This window comes from Bufo gargarizans, chromosome 9, assembly GCF_014858855.1.
Source record: "Bufo gargarizans isolate SCDJY-AF-19 chromosome 9, ASM1485885v1, whole genome shotgun sequence".
Lineage (NCBI taxonomy): Eukaryota > Metazoa > Chordata > Amphibia > Anura > Bufonidae > Bufo > Bufo gargarizans.
The window spans coordinates 176,107,589-176,129,942 of NC_058088.1; the positions used below are offsets into that span (position 1 = coordinate 176,107,589).

At 43.6% G+C, this 22,354-nt stretch overlaps 1 protein-coding gene across 2 annotated transcripts in view; it reads left to right on the forward strand.

The window, feature by feature from the left end:
• Positions 1-605: 605 nt before the first annotated feature.
• LOC122919638 (ficolin-2-like) overlaps positions 606-22,354 on the forward strand; it is a 33,954-nt gene continuing 12,205 nt past the window's right edge. Inside the window, exons 1-8 of one of the 2 annotated variants that reach the window (XM_044268777.1) lie at positions 606-917; positions 2,084-2,197; positions 2,510-2,563; positions 3,521-3,559; positions 4,238-4,365; positions 5,262-5,391; positions 6,038-6,172; positions 9,703-10,917. In XM_044268777.1, the coding sequence (XP_044124712.1) occupies positions 848-917; positions 2,084-2,197; positions 2,510-2,563; positions 3,521-3,559; positions 4,238-4,365; positions 5,262-5,391; positions 6,038-6,172; positions 9,703-9,950 (918 nt within the window). In that variant the 5' untranslated portion in view covers positions 606-847 and the 3' untranslated portion in view covers positions 9,951-10,917. Of the gene's footprint in view, positions 918-2,083; positions 2,198-2,509; positions 2,564-3,520; positions 3,560-4,237; positions 4,366-5,261; positions 5,392-6,037; positions 6,173-9,702; positions 10,918-22,354 lie in introns of those variants that run through there. The other variant, XM_044268776.1, reaches the window with a different exon arrangement.

Sequence of the window (22,354 nt, forward strand, 5' to 3'; positions counted from 1 at the left end):
GAGATCTACAGTAATAACATCTCCTGAGGTGGGAATACGAGCAAAAAGCTCTGTAGTTTGAGAGGAATAAGACTCAGAAAGCCCTACCTAATCTTCATCTATGGCAGGAGTGGTCAACCCGCGGCTCACGAGCCGCATGCACTCTTCGCACCTTCATTTGCGGCTCGCAGAGGAGCGCGCTCTCCTCTACATATTCGGCTCACAGGGGAGCGGGCCAGCTATTCCTGTACTAGGGATGTCTCAGGTATCGAAATATCAGCAGCACAGGGGAGAAGGAAGCAGCCCTGCTCTGCCTCTGCGCCATTTTTTTATTTTCTCGCCGTCATGAAGAAGTCTGCAAGATGCTTTGGTGGCTCCCTCTTTTTCCTTCCTTTCATGATGGCTTGCTTCCTGAGACATTCCACAGTCAGTTGGGTGGACTGTGGGGCAGGTAAGTGTCTGAAATAGCTTTGTAAGTCGCTTTTGTCAGAAACGAGGTGAGGATCTCTGATAAGCTGCCGCCATCTTGTACGTAGCTCAGACACGCCCTCCAAATTCTTATATTTTTACTGACTGCTTTAGGCTTGTTTCACATCTGCATGAAGCAGATCCAGCAGGCTGTTCCCAGCCGGAACAGCCTGCCAGACCTGCTTCACGCAGATCCTCAGGATAGGTCATCAATATTAGGGGCTGGACAACACCTTTAAGCCTGTTGGGAAATATTTCATAAGGACGTGGTTGGGAAAGTTCAGCAGTGCGGCGGAGGGGCGGCACATGACATCTATAAAAGGGAAGGGTCTTGACAACAAATTTAATTAGAAAGTCCATGTGGAGTCTTTAAGACCGGTGTAAACTTCTTGAGGCCGTCATGCGTGTGCCAGTACTACTCCTGTTTGGAATGGTGTTTGGGCTCTGTAGCAGTGATCAGTCATGTCCGGGTGAGTACTCTTTAGGCTGTGTTCACAGGTTATGATTGCATTGTGTTTTTTTTCCATGATTTAGTAAAAATGATCACAGCAGTAGCACAGATTTATGATATCACGGTCATAAGAAAAGAAAAAGAAAAGCAAAACGATTGCATTGTGTGGACACAAAACCACAGAATAAAGTATTCAAAAGGCAAAAGATGCTTAAAACCCCTAATGCTGTAACGTATTTTTACCCGGGGGAGCAAATCCTGCCCATGTGATCCATTGCTAACAGCAATCCCCAGCAAAAATGCATACAATAACAGCCGATCACATGTGCAGGATTTGCTCCCCTGGTTAGTAATGCACTACAGGATATGGGGTTTTGAGCATTTTCTGCTTTTAAGACTTGTGTAGGATGTTTTTGTGGTACATGTGGTCCGCTACCGGCATCCTCCATTGTATGCATTTTTGCTCGTTATTGCTGTTAGCAACAGACCCCATGGGCAGGATTTGCTCCCCCGGGAAAAAATGCGCTAGAGCATTGCCTTTTGACCACTCTATTCTGTGACTTTGTTTGTATATGTATGCATGGAGGTGTGGCAACCTCAGGTTTCAATGTGCATTAATTTTGATTTATGAGTAACATTCAGGTGCACCTGGGCAGCCTGCATCACATGACCCAGTTAAAGGTGGGACTCAGAACCTCCTCCCTTCTCCCATTGTATGTGTGATTTCACACTGGAGGTAACTGGGAGCTGCTGGCTGTGTGTCGGACTTTATGCACCTATAATAAATTGTCCATATGGCATAGGTAGGTTAGCGTTAGGTCCACATTGCCACATTGAGGGACCTTGACGGGGTGCGCGGGTTCTTGATATAAGAATATAATGGTGAAAGTCTCATTTTAATATCAGTGTGAGGGTTTAACCATATATTGTTGATTGCATCTACCATTGTAGTGCACCATTTTCAGTGATTTTCATTGTGTGAACACAGCCTTAACCACACATGTTATATATTAATATGAAGGAAAGTCAGGAACCAGCACAATATCAGTAAATGAACTCACCATACTGTGTATGAGTGTATCTTATATTTATTCCTTTGGTCTTCATTTTGTTTCCATTTTCATGTCTATTACATGCTTGTAATATTCTAGTTATCCTTTATATGTATGTATTTTTTATTGACAGAAGTGAAAGTTTTAGGGATTGGGGACACAGACAAATTATCGATTCTTCGAGGCTGCCCTGGTCATCCTGGACTTCCGGGTCAAAAAGGAGATGTTGGGGCCCCAGGAGAAAAAGGTTGGTACAAGGCAAATAACTATTGATGTTTATGGAACTATAGAATATCGCCATATGTTTCATCTTATAAAGTGTCTCTCTACATTCATAAATCTATGAACTTTAAGTAAATGGGCACACATACCATAGGGGTAGTCCATGCGGCTGCTATGGGGCTCCAGGTTGATCTTGACCCCATTGTGATGGACGGTGAGATCTTGCACAGGGATGTGGTGGTGTCAAGTAGAAAGGGGCCTAATGTTTACCTTTGCTATGGGGCCCCCGTTCTCTATGTATGACACTGTATATAAGTCTATTGGTATTTTTTTCCAGGGCAAATGGGATCCATGGGGGGACCAGGAAAGGTTGGACCTCCTGGTGAAAAAGGTTAGTAAAGAACTTCAATGTATAATAAAATATAATATAACAATAATGCAATAATGTGAAGGCCATCTTTCTGGAGCCTTCCACTTTTAAAGGGGTTGTCCAACTGTTTAATACTGATGACATATCCTCAGGACAGGTCATAGATATCTTATAGCTGGGGGTTTGCCTCACAGTACCCCCATAATCAGCTGCTTGGAGAGAGTGAGGTGTGTGCTGCAGCCTCTTCCTAGGCCATGTGATGTCACGTTCATTGATCACATAGACATAGCCTAGTCGGAGCTCAGTCCCATTCAAGGTAAAAACCGGGAGAGCAAAAACAATGGCAAATCAGAAACCAAAGGGAGGTACGATTCCAAGCCAAGGTCCAAACACGAGAAGACACGTCAGGGTTCCAAATGTCAGGCAGAAGAAAGTCCAAGTCCAAGCTTCCTCCAGGGCAGCCATTGCACAGTCAGAAATTCATATGGTTTATGGATTAATAACATATTGTTCACATTGACAAGGTTGAGCTGGCCCCACCAGGGTATCAGAAGATCCGCCGGTGAACCCATCGATAATAAGACTGGTGGTGCAGGTGATGTTCTGATATAGTGAGTGGAGATTCCTTGTGCCTCCGCACAGGCTCAGTGGACATGGTTTTTTTGTGTGCATGAGGTTTGATGGAAAGAGTAGGGGAGTAAGATTTCTAAGAAGCCTGGGTAACTGTGTGACACAATTATGACCCCCATAGTTGCTAACATGGCTGCTGTAATTGTTGTTATTTCCTGGACATGGCATCAAGAGGATAAAGGTCTTAAAACATCAGGACGTCAAAATCTTTCCATCGTGTATTTTCAGATCTTTCAAACAACGGGCACATTTTATGCTCTGCCAACTATCTGAGCGCTGTGGGAGGATATGGAAGGACAACTGCTCTTATAACACTCGCTTACATTTATATATATATTTTTCTTACAGGAGAGAAAGGAGATAGAGGGACGACTGAGACAGTCTATGGTATGTTATGTGTCTAGACCCCATTACCTGGGATAATGATCGTCCAAGTGATTGTTCCCGACCATGGTCCTGTGTAAGCACGTCCATCAATCATCAACAAACGAGACAACACTTGTTTCTTGTTGATAACATTATCGTTAGTCGGCAGCACATCCCCTCAGTTAAGAAGGAGAAGTTCTGCTGACAGTTATGCAAACTATAGGGGGACGAATCCACGATCATCCTCACATATAAATTATAACTACACCATGTAAATTGAAGAAAATGCGCAGCTTACTACATAGACAATCTACATTTGTTATGGCTGATTATCTGCCCACGTAAATGGACCCCTACTGAGAGCTGAACTTCTACTCCACCAAGGATCCCCTGACAATAAGTTGATGCCAAGGTCCTCTGATGGTCGGACCCAATGTGATCAGTTGTAATCTGTGAGGGAACCTGACAGCAAGTGTTCAGTTCTCCTACAGCACCACCACAGGGGAGATTAAGTATTACACAATTTCCTTTGAAGTCAATGGTATGTCTCTGTGCTCAGACATACAGGGCCCTCTGGAGTGAAAGATGCTCTTTATCGCTGCTTTCTGCTCCTCCTGATAGGTGACAATCCTAAATGGAGAACCCTATCCTTCTATTAACTCAAAGTTTACTAAAATAATTTTTCTATATGTCTCCTAGCTGCCAGGAACTGCAAAGAAATACAACATCAGGGGGCAGTCCTCAGTGACTGGTACACCATATACCCAGATGGCAGCCGTCCCCTGAAAGTCCTGTGTGATATGGACACAGATGATGGAGGATGGATTGTAAGTATATACAATACGTGAACGGGACGTCACAAGGAGATAATTTATTGGGAAAATGTGGATCCATCACAACCATATCCTCTTCTATGAAATTTAATCATAGCTTAGAGCGGCTGCATCTCCATATTTGCCTTTGAGCAGAGAAAATGTTTTTGCTATATGATTCATGTAGTTACTAGGATAGTGGTAGTGTCATGTTCCCTCAGGTGACTGATGTCAGGAGATCAGGGAGACTGGTTGAGCGTGGAGGAATCTAACAGCCTCCTTGATTTCTTTTGATTCAGTGTTGATAGGGTTAATGACCACTTTCCTTGTCTCAGCTGTTGCTCAGTGGTCATCACTTCTACCCTTTATAGTCTGACCCGATCCTTCTGACTATGCGGTAGATTGCTTCATTTGATTTTGGAAAAAGCTGGAGTGTGGTTCTCCCTGTGTTCCTGCTCATTTTTCTACAACAGAAGCTAAGTGTCTCACTTGTTTGTATTTTGTCTTTTCCCCTTGGTTGTTGTTGCTAGGTCTCAGGGAGACGCTTGTTCCTTCATCTGAAAAGGAACGGGTTGTCTCAGCCCTGCCAATATCTTTAGGGATCCTCAGGATCTCCAGAGCTTCCAGGTTCCTGTGTATGGGCATCTCTTCCTTCAGGGGGTGGTCATACAGTTAGGAATCAGGGAAAGGAGTAGGGTTCTTTAGGTGGTGACCCTTTCCCTTCCCTAGTTTTGAGGCCTAGTGGCTTTTCCCTTCTCCCCTGGTTGTCGGTGTGCTGTTTACTCCTTTACCTCATACGTGACAGGTAGCATTGTTGTAGACTATATTGTTCAAACCAGGACTATTCATTTCTTTAGTTTAGCCACAACGAGTAGGTATGTCTCGATAATCTGGTCTTTTCTTCCCTTTAGGTAATACAGAGACGTTGGGATGGGTCAGTAGACTTCTTCCGCACTTGGAATGCTTATAAGAAAGGCTTTGGAAGTCGGCTAAGTGAATTTTGGCTGGGGAATGACAATATTCAGCAAATAACTTCAACAGGTAATGAGAAACCCGTAGATCATCTCATAGATTTTTTTTCTCCTCGTTACTCGACCCATTACTGTGTATCCAAGGCTGAAGGGTCTATAACTGGCTGTTGCTAGCCTGTTATGGACTAGCTGACCTAGAGCTCCATTATTTGAGGGCACTACTCATCATATTCCCTGATTTATGAAACTATGGGAACTAGATTAGGTTACAGTTTTGGTTTCTGCATCTACCCAAAGTTCTTGAGATCCCCCTACCATCTCTTCTAGGCCACACATAATGGCTATGTAGGACTAAAATGGGCCATACACATAAGATAGCTGTTGGCCTAATGCTTGTTAGATCAACAGTTTTCTCCATCTCCACCTTCCCACTCCCAGACATGATATGTACTTGCCAGGTCAGTTCCGGTCATAAGACCAGGTATATAACACAGGCACTGGCTTGATTGTAGGGATCTCTCTCCCTGAAGATGCCAGATCTTTGCTGCAGTGAGGTTTGCATATAAATATTTACTCTGAGACTAAAGTGTTATATGGTCCCCTTTTTGTTGATGGAATGAGTTGAGTTTTGGAAAGGCTCTTCAAGCCCATTGCCATGTTGTTGTAGCTATGTTAGTTTCCAGCTTCTAAAAGATTCTGTTTTTATCTATCCCCAGGAACATGGGAATTACGTGTTGATCTACAAGATTTTGAAGGCAAAATAGTGTTCGCCAAGTATGCAAGCATCAAAGTATTGGATGAATCTGAGAAATATGCATTATTAATTGGAGCCTATCAGGAAGGAACTGCAGGTAAGATGCAATTTGTTCAAGTTGTCTGCTATGCTATGTGATTTGTTTACTGTCAAAGGAACTTTCTAACAAGCTAGAATTATCCAAAGCAGAGAAGCCCTTTAAGTGAATTAAACATTAATTGTGGCTGCTATAGGGAAAGGAGGAGGTCCAGCCCTGGTTCTACCCATTTCCTTTGTTACTGCTTGACTGAACAAATAAGGGAGTGAGGAACTGGCTTAAATCCCTTTGAGGACCATAAGATTACCGTCATCAATTTAAAAATAATTATATATTTTTCCCTTTAAGAATGTATTTGAACAATAAATAAAGCTAGATCCATTTGTTAATAAGAACTAATATTTTGACAAAAAAAAAGTATTTTAAGTTCTTAACCGCTTGCCGTCACACTAACGCCGATAGTGTGCGGACAAGAATAGGACATGTTCTATATTTTTGCGGAACGGAAGTGCGGACCCGGAAGTGCAGATCTGCGGAACAAAGTCTGTCCCCATAGAAATGAATGGGTCCGCAATTCCGTTCCGCAAAATGCGGAACAGAATTGCGGACGTGTGAATGGGGCCTAAGGGTCCCTTATCACCACCAGTTAGTTAGCTACTTGTTAGTTAGTTAGCGTCCACCGCAGTCACTGATTAGTCGCTGATTAGCGTCATCGCTGTCGCCAATCAGCACTAGTACTATATAGTATCTGTAAGTGATCAAGACTGATCGCAATCAGATCTATATCAGTACATTAGGGTCACCTTAGGCTCTACAAAAAACGCAGTGTTCGCCCGATCAGGCCTGATCTTGTGCGCACACTTGCGTTCAGTCCGCCCCACCGCAGTGACAGAATAAAAAAATTTCTGATCACTGCAAAAACACCGTAAAATCGCAGCGGCGCTATAAAGATCACTTTTGAGCTTTTTGGATCTTTATTAGCGATCGCAGCTTTACTTTGCAAGCACTCCTATGTCCTTTCCCCTAATTTTTTTTTTTGCAAATTTTTGGGGCAGAGATTTTTTAATCCACATTGATCAATGCGAATGAAGAAATCTGTTCCGTTAATTTTTTCTTTCAGCCCAGAGGCTGAACGAAAAAAAAATATCTCATTACCTGTATGCTCAATATAAGGCCTCATGCACACGACCATGCCGTTTTTTTGCGGTCCGCAAACAGCGGATCCGCAAAAAACGGAAGGCACCCGTGTTGCCTTCCGCAATTTGCGGAACGGAACGGACGCCAGCAATATAAATGCCTATTCTTGTCCGCAAAGCGCGGACAAGAATAGGACATGTTATATTATTTTTGCGGGGCCACGGAACGGAGCCATGGATGCGGACAGCACACAGAAGTGCTGTCCGCATCTTTTGTGGCCCCCTTGAAATGAATAGGTCCGCATCCGAGCCGCAAAAACGGCGGCTCGGATGCGGACCCAAACAATGGTCGTGTGCATGAGGCCTAAGGAGAATAGCAGAAACTCCTAATGCTGGCCATACATGTAATGATTGCGGAGACCCTTAAATGCCAGGGCAGTACAAACACCCCACAAATGACCCCATTTTGGAAAGAAGACACAAGAGGGGCATATTGAGTCCATGAAAGATTGAACTTTTTGTCACAAGTTAGCGGAAAGGGAGACTTTGTGAGAAAAAAATATGTAAAATCAATTTCAGCTAACTTGTGCCAAAAAAAAAAATCTTCTATGAACTCGCCATTCCCCTCACAGAATACCTTGGGGTGTCTTCTTTCCAAAATGGGGTCACATGTGGGGTATTTATACTGCCCTGGCATTTTAGGGGCCCTAAAGCATGAAAAGAAGTCTGGAATCCAAATGCCTAAAAATGCCCTCCTAAAAGGTACTCGTTGGACTTTCGGCCAATTTGCGCATTTTGACTGCAAAAAAGTGTCACACATGTGGTATCGCCGTACTCAGGAGAAGTAGGGCAATGTGTTTTGGGGTGTATTTTTACATATACCCATGCTGGGTGAGAGAAATATCTCAGTAAATTTACAACTTTGTATAAAAAAATTGAAAAAGTTGTCATTTACAGAGATATTTCTCTCACCCAGCATGGGTATATGTAAAAATACACCCCAAAACACATTGCCCTACTTCTCCTGAGTACGGCGATACCACATTTGTGACACTTTTTTGCAGCCTAGGTGCGTAAAGGGGCCGAAAGTCCAACGAGTACCTTTAGGCTTTACAGGGTTGCTCACAATTTAGCCCTGCCCAAAATGCCAGAACAGTAAACACACCCCACAAATGACCCCATTTCGGAAAGTAGACACTGCAAGGTATTCACTGAGCGGCATAGTGAGTCCGTGGGAGATTTTATTAATTTTTTGCCAGAAGTTAGCAGAAATGGAAACTTTATTTATTTATTTTTTTCCTCAGAAAGTGTCATTTTCCGCTAACTTGTGAAGAAAAAAATAATAATACATAAACTCATCATGCCCCTCCGCGAATACTTTGGGGTGTCTTCTTTCTAAAAAGGGGTCATTTGGGGGGTATTTATACTATCCTGCCATTGTAGAACCTCAAGAAACATGACAGGTGCTCAGAAATTCAGAGCTGCTTCAAAATGCGGAAATTCCAATTTTTGTACCATAGTTTGTAAACGCTATAACTTTTGCGCAAACCAATAAATATACACTTATTGGATTTTTTTTTATCAAAGACATGTAGAACAATAAATTCTGAGACAAACTTGTATAGAAATGTAATTATATTTGAACAATTTAACCAGAGAAAGTTAAAAATACACTTTTTCGGTCTATTTTGATTAATATCAGAAAAACTAAAAATGTCAGCAGCAATCAAATACCACCAAAAGAAAGCTGTATTTTTGAGAAGAAAAGGAGGTAAAATTCATTTGGGTGCCAAGTTGCATGACCGAGCAATAAACCGTTAAAGTTGTGAAGTGCCGATTTGTAAAAAAGGGCCTGGTCACTAGGGGGGTATAAACCTGTGGTCCTTAAGTGGTTAATAAGATGATACAGGCAATTAAAAACATGGGACAAATACGTCCCTTGGTCGGTCCTCAAAGGGTTAAGGGTCATAAAAAGGGAGTGGTGTGGTGAGTAAAGGAAAAGTCATTGGGTATGAGCATGGCCAGGTATCGATTGACCGTTTAAGCTGCAGCTGTTTTCCCATTAACTAATTACCATACATCTGCATTGTTTCCTCGGTCCTCATTGGTAATGGCCACACAAATCGGATTACTGCACGGACATTACTAATGAAGACAGAAGAAACAATGCAAATGTAATTACTTAATAGGATGCGGCTGCCACTCGTATGAATGCAAAGTCACATCCCAAGTACGGCATGGCCAACCTCGTATGGTCGTAACGGTTCAGTCCTTGTTGACAAAACGATAATTAGGCTTGCCTTTCGAGCTTTGCTGCCGGGTCCTCATTCTACTACGTATGTATCTAATTGTATATAGTGAAGTTTTCCATAGAATAAAGTCAATAGATGTGAGGATGAAGGCCGGTAAATCTTAAAATGTTCTGATATTTGATTTGTCTCTGTAATTTTTCAGGAGATTCTATGGGAGGACTAAACAACATGAAGTTTAGTACTAAAGATGAAGACAACGACACTAATGAGGGCAGTTGTTCCTTAATATTTAAAGGTGGCTGGTGGTATGGCAGTTGTCACGGGGCAAACCTTAATGGACTCTACCACCTAGGAGAGCACACATCCTATGCAGATGGCATCAACTGGAATACTGGCAGAGGGCTCCAATACTCGTACAAGCATGCGGAAATGAAGATTAGACCTGTTTAGATGGAGGAACAGCCTCAGCAATTTGTGGATTTTCAAATATTTGTAAAAAAATTCTTGTACCCCCCCTGAAGGAGAGCGCATCCGGCGCTCCAACAAACTCCCTAACCCCGACAAGAAGAGTCCAGGCAGCACTGACAGGCGGCGCTGCGTGAGAAGATCTCCACCAGCCCAGAGGAGACCAGGAGGGGAAAACCAAGCAGTCAAGCTGCTCCACTAAAGAGCAAAGGGAGAAGGGAGGCAGAGATCAAGCAGCTGCTGAGTCCTGCCCTGGAAGACTAAGTATTGCTTTCCCTGTCCTCCCTCCTCCTTAACCCCTGCTGCCCTGAACCCCTGCTATCCTTCCCTGCATTGCCCTGGGATCCCCTGCATTCTCACTGCCCCCTGCCATTAACCCCTTCAGTACCCAGCAGCCCCCCTGTGGACCCTGTAACCCCACAGCATTGCTGCTGCCCTTAACCCCTGCTGAACTCCCAGCAGCAGATTAACTCCTGCATTCAGTGCCCAGAAGAGCCCTGTACTGCAGAGTCCCTGTACCCCAGTACTCTATCCCTGCCCAGTGGAATCCCTGAAATCGCCACAGGTGTTAACCCTTTCCTGGGTTACCCCTTGCCCTGCCTTTCCCAGAACCACCCTGTGTTCCTTGGCCTGCATGTATCTACCCCTGCAGTGCCACAATTGTGTGTTTAACCCCTTGTACCCCGTAGGGAGAGTGAGTAGCCAGGCGGGCGGGTTACCGATATTTGTGAGAATGTAAATGTATTATTGTAATTGTAGTTAGATTCTGGGGAGGACTTGGGACTGTGTTGGTGTAGTTAGAACCGTATTGGTGTGTTGTTATAGTGTGTGTACTTATATTGCTGTGTGCTGCTATAAATATATATATCTATTCCATTGATATAGATATATATATTTATAAGCAAATATTAGACTGTAACGTGTAGTGTCTTAATAAATATCTTTTATTTAAGCACTGTGTGTAGTCTTTTGTAGTAGTAAGGCACCGCAGCAATATCTGTAGTGTAGTTCAGTGGAGTGTATAGGTAACAGAGGTAGTTAGCTAGTTAACATAACCTAGCTAGGTGTCACGAGTTGGAGGTCCCAGGAGAGACCACCACGTCGTCAAGCAATAAACAAATGTAAATCAGGTACAGACACACAAGAGTTTATTGCACAAACAAAAACCAGGGAAGGCAGCACAGACAAAACATGAGCTCTATGTACCATCAGCACAGTGGGAGCAAACCCCCACTGCGCCACTGTCTAGTAATACTCCAGAGGGGCATGACTAAGCAACTCCTGGTATTCACTAGGGCCCCAGATAGTAGGGTTAGGCTTTGCAGCAGGAAGTTGCCAGGGTCCACTCCAGAGCGTGAACTAGACAGTGACAGCAAGAACGAATGGACAACAGAAGGTACCGACGGCACATAGGCAAACATAACATAGACAGGCAAATACAAACAGGGCAACTAATAACACAAGCAGGAGCACAAGCAGGAGTACATAGCAAGGAACCAGGAGTGACAATGAGCAGAGGAGGACTTGCTCCACCAGTAGTAAACTGCATGGCCTTGCCCATGGCACTCTGCTGCAAAGAAAGGTGCAGCAAGGGCTTGCTGAACAGAGACATGAATACACACAAGGTAACTAAAACATAACTGGCAGAACAGATAACAGAAACACAGGAAAGAGGACATCAAGGAGGACGGGAATGAACAAGTAGGAAACCCACAAAGCACAGACAGACAGACAGGGATCCCATGGGTCAGCAGCATGGGAGAGTGAGTACAAACAGGAGCAGGACAAGACAACACACACCAGGAGAGCTGACCCAGAACTGAGGAAACCTCAGCCTTATATACAGATTACGTGAGTGCAGCAGAGAGGCCACACCCATGGAGCAGACAGAGAGGATTAACTCCTAATAGACACACAGGGGAGTTAACCCATAAAGAACCACAAATAACACACAGGAACAGAGCTGCAGCGAGAGCATAGACAGAAGGTCACAGCCAGAGGTAACGACTGTGACACTAGGTTAGTTATATATATTATGATTTAGGCATAAATAGGCGGAGTCATCACTAGACGATTCACGCCTATTTATGAATATTAATTATTGAGATTTAAAGAAATATCAATAATTAATATCCCCTTTAACACTAGTGTAGGGAGAGGATGCTGATGCTGTGAGGGAGAGAATAGGAAAGAAACTTTAATCAGAACTCCAATTGAACTCAGCGATCTACATAGATTTAGTTGTGTGGGTGCAGTGCACAATCTTTTTACCCTGCCCTGAGCCCAGTGACAGAGAAAAGTAACTTTTATCCGTCTGTTAGTTAGGTGGTCGGCGGCGGCCATTTTATGCAAGCTCAGTGCACCTGCATCTGTGTTTTTGTGACATTGAAATCCAAGCTTGAAATACTGCAATAATAATCTGGGTTTAAAAAAACACCAATTTTTGGCAATATCCTATATCTGGTGCCTTTGCAGCATTAGTCGGTGTGCAATTTAAGCTAGAAATTTTGGGCAAAGTACTTAATATTGCAGTCTTTGCTGCATCTGTTATTGTTAAAACAAGTTTGAAATACTTCAATAATTTTCTGGCTTTGAAAAAACACCAATTTTTAGCAATACCCTCCGTCTTGGGCCTCTGCCGCATTAGTCAGTGTGCAATTTAAGCTAGAAATACAGTTTTATTTTTCTGGGTTTAAAAAAACACCCTTTTTGGGCAAAATACACAATTTTACAGCCCTTGCTGCATATGTGCGTGTGAAATTCAAGCGTTATATACTGCTGTCATATTCTGTTATTTAAAAAAACACCCATTTTGGGCAAAATACTTAATATTGCAGCCTTTGCTGCATCTGTGATTGTTAAAAACAAGCTTGAAATACTTCAATAATTTTCTGGTTTTGAAAAAACAGCCTCTGCCGCATTAGTCAGTGTGCAATTTAAGCTAGAAATACAGCTATCATTTTTTGGGTTTTAAAAAAACACCCATTTAGGGCAAAATACTTAATCTGCGGCCTTGTCTACATCTGTCAGTGTGAGATACACGCTTTAGATACTGCTGTGCTATTCTGCTATTAAAAAAACACCCATTTTGGGCAAAATACTTCATTTGCTGCCTTGTCTGCATCTGTACGTGTGAAAATCAAGCGTTATATCCTGCTGTCATATTCTGGTATTAAAAAAAACACACATTTAGGGCAAAAATCTTAATTTTGCAGCCCTGTCTGCATCTGTACGTGTGAGATACACCCTTTAGATACTGTTGTTCTATTCTGCTATTAAAAAAACACCCATTTAGGGCAAAAAACTTAATTTTGCAGACTTTGCTGCATATGACATTGTGAGATACACCCTTTACATACTGCTGTGCTATTCTGGTATTAAAAAAACACCCATTTTGGGCAAAAATCTTAATTTGCGGCCTTGTCTGCATCTGTACATGTGAGATACACCCTTTAGATACTGTTGTTCTATTCTGCTATTAAAAAAACACCCATTTAGGGCAAAAAATAATAATTTTGCAGTCTTTGCTGCATATGTCATTGTGAGATACACCCTTTACATACTGCTGTGCTATTCTGGTATTAAAAAAACACCCATTTTGGGCAAAAATCTTAATTTGTGGCCTTGTCTGCATCTGTACATGTGAGATACACCCTTTACATACTGTTGTTCTATTCTGCTATTAAAAAAAACACTCATTTAGGGCAAAAAAAATAATTTTGCAGCCTTTGCTGCATCTGTCATTGTGAAATACACCCATTACATACTAAATAGCAAAGAGAAAAAAAGCTTGGTGTACAGTCACAAATAAGCAGCGGAACCCTTATCCAGGAGTAGGTTCAGTCTCCTTAAAACAGTCAAATCCACAAGCAATTTCAGGGACCGCGCTGATATCAGCAGTTTAAGACACAGTGCAGACTCGACACTCGATCCAACAGATGGTTGTTCACATTCCACTCCTATGGACCTCTCCTGCAGCGTCTTGCCACCAACCGAAACGTTCAATACATAGCACCAATACCTTCACAAAGAAAAGAAGCACATGGCGCAATACCCAAGTGGTAAAGTAAGTATACAATTTATTGTACTTACAAAATTCAAGGAGTAAAAAGCATTTTTTTAAAACGTGCCCGACCCGGGTTTGCCTTAGGCTTTGCTATTCTGGTATTAAAAAAACACCCATTTTGGGCAAAAATCTTAATTTGCGGCCTTGTCTGCATCTGTACGTGTGAGATACACCCTTTAGGTACTTTTGTTCTATTCTGCTATTAAAAAAACACTCATTTAGGACAAAAAACTTAATTTTGCAGCCTTTGCTGCATCTGTCATTGTGAAATACACCCATTACATACTGCTGTGCTATTCTGGTATTAAAAAAACACCCATTTAGGGCAAAATAAAATGAATTTTGCAGCCTTTGTTGCATATGTCATTGTGAGATACACACTTTAGATACTGTTGTTCTATTCTGCTATTAAAAAAACACCTATTTAGGGGAAAAAAACTTAATTTTGCAGCCTTTGCTGCATCTGTCATTGTGAGATACACCCTTTACAAACTCCTGTGCTATTCTGGAATTAAAAAAACACCCATTTCGGGAAAAAAATCTTAATTTGTGGCCTTGTCTGCATCTGTCAGTGTGAGATACACGCTTTAGATACTGCTGCATATGTCATTGATTGGGTCTTAAGGGGTTTCCAGCTCAGGAGAATACATTTCCTAGCATAGAACATTACAGAATGTTGACGTTTCCTCCCATATTTAGTAGGGATTAAATCTGAGACCAGACCCAACCAACTACTTCTGGGAGAATGCATTTCAGGGAGCCCCATTTTTAAAGTTCTTAAAATGATGAATATCTCGACAATACTGGCAGAGTACTGTACAGTACAGTAGACCTCCATGTAGAAGCTAGTTCTTTCAATTGAGAATACTGCAGTCGCGGTATATCCATCATCCACTTAACGAAAGCCTTCATCAACGGAGATTCCTGCACAGCCAGAATCGCACTGTAAAAAGAGGAGACCATCTTAATAACATTAAACTTCCTCACTATGGTCTCCACTGGTCCGCATTCCAAGGTCACAGTCCCTCTATCAATCTTGGTCCCACACATGTTTCAAAACTGAAAATATCTGTAAAAACTAGATCACAGCAGATTAAATTCCTGCCTCAGACTATCATAGGATCGAAAGAGTATCCTCCTCATATAATTAAGTGAGATACTCCACCCTGTGCCATGGCCAAAACTCTAAGTTAGGCAAATGTTGCAGCTGTGGAAGAGTAGGATTGCACCAGAGTAGCAAGTAGGCAGTCCAAGTCTCCTTGTCCACTACTTGAGCATGACATGACTACGAAGGTAGTCCAACTCGCCACTGGTGCAGCCATTTTAGAGGTAGAATAACGAGTCGGTTCGACCAAACTTCAACATACAAAGTTTTACAGTGACCCATAAAGGGTACTTTATAATGCCTGATGGTCGGGCAGATTAGAGATAATCTGCCAGTGTAGACGTGCCATCAGTTACCCGAAAACCAGGGGTGCACCACCAATGAGGTCAGGTGAGGGGATCGCCTCAGGCAGCACCAGGTAGGGGCAAGAGGGGGGCAGCAGAATGGCCATGGGCAATGAGCGCTTTCATTGTGGCAAAGGGGTTAGGTTCAGAAATTGGCATGGGGGGGGGGTTGCTGTTTTAGTTTTCGCCTCAAGCAGCAGAAAGGCTAGGTGCAGCCTTGCCCGAAACACTTGTTCATCAGGTAATAGGATCTTTGGTGCAGTCACCTAAATCTTCTTTTACTGGCAGCAGAGCATGCTGTCTAAACACCGCTCTGCTGCTGGCACACAATGATTCTGTATGGGGACGATCGATGGTATTAGCGATTGTACCTCCCGTACTGTGGAGGAGATCTCTTTCACTGACAAGCAAGCAGTCATCGGGAAGGAATGCTTCCTACCTGACAATTGTCTGCCCAATTGAGAAGTGTAAAGGGCACTTAAAGGCCCAATAAAGCTGCAGCCAGCACCACAGCCAGGTTGCAAATGACAACTGGATAGCGGCACAGTATATATACTTACTTGGAAGGGCACGACCCCTTTGTTGACCCGGACCATTGGGATGCTGCCACGGCACAGCAGTGGGCCAATGGGAGAGAGAGAGACGGCTGGACTACTTAGCCACAGACTCCTGAGAGAAAGGGAAGAACAGCTGGCTCAGGCCTTTCCTCACCATGAATCCTTCTTCTGTCTGGGAGGAGACTGAAGAAACCATCTCAGTGCTTTGTCTGTATTGTTTTTGCACTCAAGTTCCTTCAGTAAAGAAGCCCACTGGTTTACTGCAGACACTGACTATTAGGACTTATTTCCCATTGGGGTGCACCACGCCTTACCATCCCTTCTGTAGAGCAACAACAAATGGTGTCCGGGAGACCCAGCGTAGCATTAGGGCCACCATAAACCCGGCCACTGCACTAATAAAGGTACGTGGTAGTCTCCACACTACTACCAGGTTATTTGCTTCTGCCCAGGTAACTTAGGATTTGTTGTGGGTTAAGTGAGGACATAGTCTGTCTTTAAGAGGATCTACAGTGACACGGAAGTGTCCCAACAAAAGTAAAAGACTGTCTGGGACCAGTTTCACTATAAGCTCATCTAGGACTCCTAGTATATATGCAGAGACCACCAGCCACCAAAAAATCTTGACCCTTAAGACATGCATGTAAGAGAATGTATCAACTGGAAATATCTAGGCAAGGACTTGGCAACCAGAACTGAAACCCCTCTTGCATAATTAGAGTATACCAGATGGAAGGCATGTCCTACCCATTGTCTCCTAAGGGCCATCACATTCTTCCCCCTTCAAATGAGTATCCTGTAAAACTAAAATGGGGTTATAACCTTTTAAATAGTTAAACACAGTTGTTAAACACTTGATTTTGTTATTGAGGCCTATTACATTTCAAGATATAACTGAATAGGTAGCCATTTGTAAGTCTGTAAAAATCAAAACAGTGGATTGTTATCGTGGAGCAGATACAACACTCACTCCCACATCCACAATTAATCAGTACAAAGGGAAGAACACCCAACCCCCCCACTCTGTCCAAACAATCCCAACTTGTTTAAGCCTAGCACCCTAGACCAATATTCAACCAAATCTATTTCCTTCCTGACAATCGGCTGCTGCATTGTGCAGTCTAAACCAGCCTTAAAGCAATTGAGATCTAATTGCAAGTTGTCATCCTTGGCAGCTAAGGAAACGTTTATTCTCAACAGTCAGCTACTTGTAAAATGGAGGTGAAGGGCTGTATTCACCAACATAGTATGAGCGATCGCTACTGCTATCACTTGTCCCAATACCAAATCATTGCTCCTGGTCAGCAGAGTTTAGACACAATCTGCTTCCCATAAAACATGATTAAGGTGTCCACACCTAAGATCATTTCACGCGATGAAAGACCATTTTGTGACCTCCTGACAGCTAAATGCAACTGTGACGTCTCTTTACTAATTCTCCTCAATCTCTCTGCAGAATTGTACACTGTAGACCACCATCTCCTACTCACCATGCTCCAATCTATTGGCCTTAAGGACACTGCTCTCTCTTGGTTTTCTTCCTATCGCTCTGGCCGCTCTTTCAGTGTATCATTTTCTGTCTCTGCTTCCCCTCCTCTCCTTCTTGCTGTTGGGGTTCCTCAGGGTTCAGTCCTAGGTCCTCTCCTTTTTTCTCTCTACATGGCCCCTATGAGACAGACTATCAGCAAATTTGGTTTTCAGTACCATATCTATGCTGATGACACCCAACTTTATACCTTGATATCACTCCTGCTGTTCTACAGAAGACCAGTGACTGCCTGTCCACCGTTTCTAACATCATGTCCTTTCTATATCTGAAATGGAATCTTTCAAAAACTGAACTTTTGTGTCTTCTCCATCTACTAACCTACCTGAACCTGATATCTCCGTCTCAGTGTGCGGCACTGTCATCACTCCTAGGCAGCACGCCCGCTGACTTGGTGTTTTGTTTGACACTGATCATCTCTTGCTCGCTCATGCCGTCTGCACCGTAAAAAAACATGTCTACAATTTGGCCTTTTCTGGTAAATTTGAATTTTATTGAGATATTTTTTTCCAAAGTTAAAAGTATAACATAGACGTGTAAAATTCGGCCTTTTCTTACTGTGGAAACAACAAAAACTCTCATTGTTGCCCTAATCCATTACCGTCTAAATTACTGTAACTCATTACTAATTGGTCTTCCCCATACCAAACTTTCCCATCTCCAATCAATCCTGAACACAGCAGCCAGGCTCATCTATCTGTTCAACCGCTACTCCGATGCCTCCGCCCTGTGTCAGTCATTGCACTGTTTGCCCGTACAGTATAAAATCCAATCCTCATCCTCACCCACAAAGCTCTTCACAGTGCTACACCACCAACATCCAGGGGCGGATTGGCCATAAACCCTACAGAGAAATTTCCCGATGGGCCAATGAATTGGTGACCCACCCAAGCCCTCCTCACGGCTACAAGCTGGGTACATAATGAGCTGATTCTCTCATACTCACCTGGCCAGTAGCAGTCCTGAATTCAACTGTATCGACGTCCTCAGGACAACTATACAGTTGAATACTGTGGCAAAGGTGGAAGTATTTTGTGCTTTTCTGTGGTATTTGGTTCAGCTCTGGAGGTATATTGTTTTGCCCTATGGTATTGCAGCCCTCCTACTTCTGTCGTCTAATTATGTTGCCTTCTTTCAATTTGGACCCGCCTGCAACATGGGGACACTTTTAAGTTTTTTCCAGGGCCACTTTTAGTTTCCAGTCCCCCCCGCCTACATCTTCTCCCTCATCTCCGTCTACCATCCTACCCCTGCTGTCACCACCAGACATCTGAGAAGCTCTGACAGACGTCTAGAACCTCCTCCTTGAGGTTCCTTTGTTTTGCTTTCATTTTCTCATCTCGTTAGCCTCTCTCAGCTGTCATGTAGTTGCACTGATTGCATCCCTTTAAATCCTTTTCCCATAGTGCATCACTTTGCGGTTTATACAACTTCTTGGAGTGTGTGCATGCTGTTCCTACTTCTCAGTCTTCTACAAGATAAGTTTTCTTCATTTATTTGTGTTTTTCTGTTTGCTGGATCCCAGGTGACCCTGACTCCCTCCGTATCTAGTGTAGGGAGCCAGTGGTCGTGTCCCCTCACTATTATAGGGTGTTCAGGTGTTATACAGTCGAGGTACGAGGCTATGCGATCATCTACCATTGGGATTTTCGCATAGGCTGAGCAGTCAGGGAGAGAGCCAGGTCTGATGCAGGGCTCTCCCTTTTGTTCCTTAGTTTTGGATCCAGTCAGTCGTATATTCATTTTGTGTTTTCTAGTTTCCTGCACACCTTCCGTGACACCTGCTCTTTGTTCAGCTAATGACTTAAAACTAACATCCACCATAATCTGAACCTCTTACTCCAGTCTACAAGACTTCTCCTGAGTTGGAATGCCCTACCCCAAGCAATTAGATTAATTCATAACATCCATTTGTTTGAGGAGCTCCCTAAAAACATATCTTTCTAAGTTAGCCTATTACATCCCCTGATCTAACTCTCCTCCATTCACTGTCCCCCTCATCACCATTCAACATCAGTCTTCTAAACCTGATCTACTGATCTATCATCAAATATTCACTCAGAAGCACTACAGATATCGTCTGGTGAAGGCTCATGCAGTCTTATATCTACTCCTCTATTGTCTTAAGATGGCCGGACAATTGTACAAATCTAGCACTTGTTACCTCTTGTGTCACTCCTATCTCCTCATAGATTGTAAGATCTTGCGAGCAGGGCCCTCATTCCTCTTGTCTGAATTGTTGATTTGTTGCTATCCTATTTATGACTCTGATTGTACATGAAAACGCTGCAGAATAGGTTTGCACTATATAAATATAGATTATTATAATTATTATTTCAGACCCATATATGCAGGAGAACAGTATAATCAGGTCTCCCTACTTCTCTGATTCTGTGGAAGCTGTTTTCTTCTTTTCAAGAACCTCCGCTCCAGATATATCAATTTCACATTGCTTTAACAGCTTGAACTCACATTCCACTAAATGAAGAACATGTGAGCGTCCATCTCTGTGAAAGATTAATTTTGGAAAATATTGGGAAATATGGGAAATGCCCATTTCTAAGTTATTTTGTTTTCTTGCAGGAGAGCTGTAATGGAATGGACTTATCTCCTCTGACATATGGTAGTTTGTGAGAGGTCAGTATATAAATCAATTTGCTTAGAAGGTTCTGGTAGGGAGGGATTCTTTCTAGTCAAAGCCATTACTTTTTATTTTATGAGATAAAAGTGTTTTTGGGCTAGCACATCTCTAGGCTTGGTGTCTGGGATTGATTTGGGTTTAGGAAGTCTGTGGACCCTGTCAACAGATCTAGGAGATGCATCTGGGGTAGCATTAGCTTCTGATTGTATGGCGGAGGTTCTACAGGGGTAATTGTTTCAGGTATGCCCTTGAATTTGATGTTATTTCGACTTGATCAATCTTCCAAATCTTCTATCTTGGTTTTAAAAGTGAATTATTGGCATCAAGGAGTATGTTGTGAGCACCAGAGTATTCCGCAATCTTACTTTCCGTATGGCTCACTCGGTCTCTTGGGTCATCAAATTTGCAGAAAAAGTATTAACTATCTTAGAAATGTCAGCCGGCGGCTCGCACCTTCATTTGCGTCTCGCAGAGGAGCGCGCTCTCCTCTACATATGCGGCTTATAGGGGAGCTGGCCAGCTATTCCTGTACTAGGGATGTCTCAGGTATCGAAATATCAGCAGCACAGGGGAGAAGGAAGCAGTCCCCCCCCCCCCCCTGTGCTGCTGCCACCAATGAGAACACAGAGGGGAAGAGGAGGGGATGGGCTGTGCCACTGCCACCAATGAAGTTAACGCTCTCATTTATTCAAATACAGGAGGCGGGTGCTGGCTGCAGAATAATATAGCCCACACCTGATCTCTAGGAGAGGTAGCTGAGATCTGCGGCAGTTAATCCATTAGGTGCTGCACCTGAGGGGTTAACTGCCAGAGATCATAGCACCCTAATAGAGGCCAGGTGTCAGCTATGTGATTCTGCCGGCACCCGCCTCCTGTATCTGTATTAAAGGTTGTCATTGGTGGCGCAGTACACCCCCCCTTAATACGTGGAGGTGCACGCTGTGCACGCCAGGTCACTGTGGAGAGGGCGCCACAGTCCTCAGAGCAGTGGCAGCAGAGGTAGGATAAGCCTCCTACACAGAGGTCTTATCTGACATGGGAGTGGTATGATCTCAGATAAGACCCCCCAAATCCTCATCAGACCCACAAAATAAGCCTCCCCAGTGCTCACATCTCCCCTATGTAAAATCACCCCCCACACGTGATCTCAGAATAGGGGTGGGGTGGGGTCATCTGAGCAAGGGGTGTCATCTGAACATGGGTGGTCATCTGAGCATAGGGCAGTCATCTGAGCATGGGCAGTCATCTGAGCATAGGGCAGTCATCTGAGCATAGGGCGGTCATCTGAGCATAGGGCTGTCATCTGAGCATAGGGCTGTCATCTGAGCATGGGTGGTCATCTGAGCATAGGGCAGTCATCTGAGCATAGGGCGGTCATCTGAGCATAGGGCTGTCATCTGAGCATGGGTGGTCATCTGAGCATAGGGCAGTCATCTGAGCTTGGGCAGTCATCTGAGCATAGGGCAGTCATCTGAGCATAGGGCAGTCATCTGAGCATAGGGCAGTCATCTGAGCATGGGCGGTCATCTGAGCATAGGGCAGTCATCTGAGCATAGGGCAGTCATCTGAGCATAGGGCAGTCATCTGAGCATAGGGCAGTCATCTGAGCATAGGGCAGTCATCTGAGCATAGGGCGGTCATCTGAGCATAGGGCTGTCATCTGAGCATGGGTGGTCATCTGAGCATAGGGCAGTCATCTGAGCATGGGCAGTCATCTGAGCATAGGGCAGTCATCTGAGCATAGGGCAGTCATCTGAGCATGGGCGGTCATCTGAGCATAGGGCAGTCATCTGAGCATGGGCGGTCATCTAAGTATGGGTGGTCATCTGAGCATGAGGGTGTTATCTGAGCATGAGGGTGTCATCTGTGCATGGGCGGTCATCTGAGCATACGGCAGTCATCTGAGCATAGGGCAGTGATCTGAGCATGGGCGGTCATCAGACCATGAGGGTGTCATCTGTGCATGGGATGTCATCTTGAAACACATTGTGAAAAACAAAGATTTCCAGAAGTCTCACTAAAGCTGTCTACATTACAGGTAGGAAAGGTGGTTTAAATGCACTATTAAATGTTTGATAAATCAATTGCAGTAATACTGTCATGTGCACGCATGTTTGTGTAAATGTATAG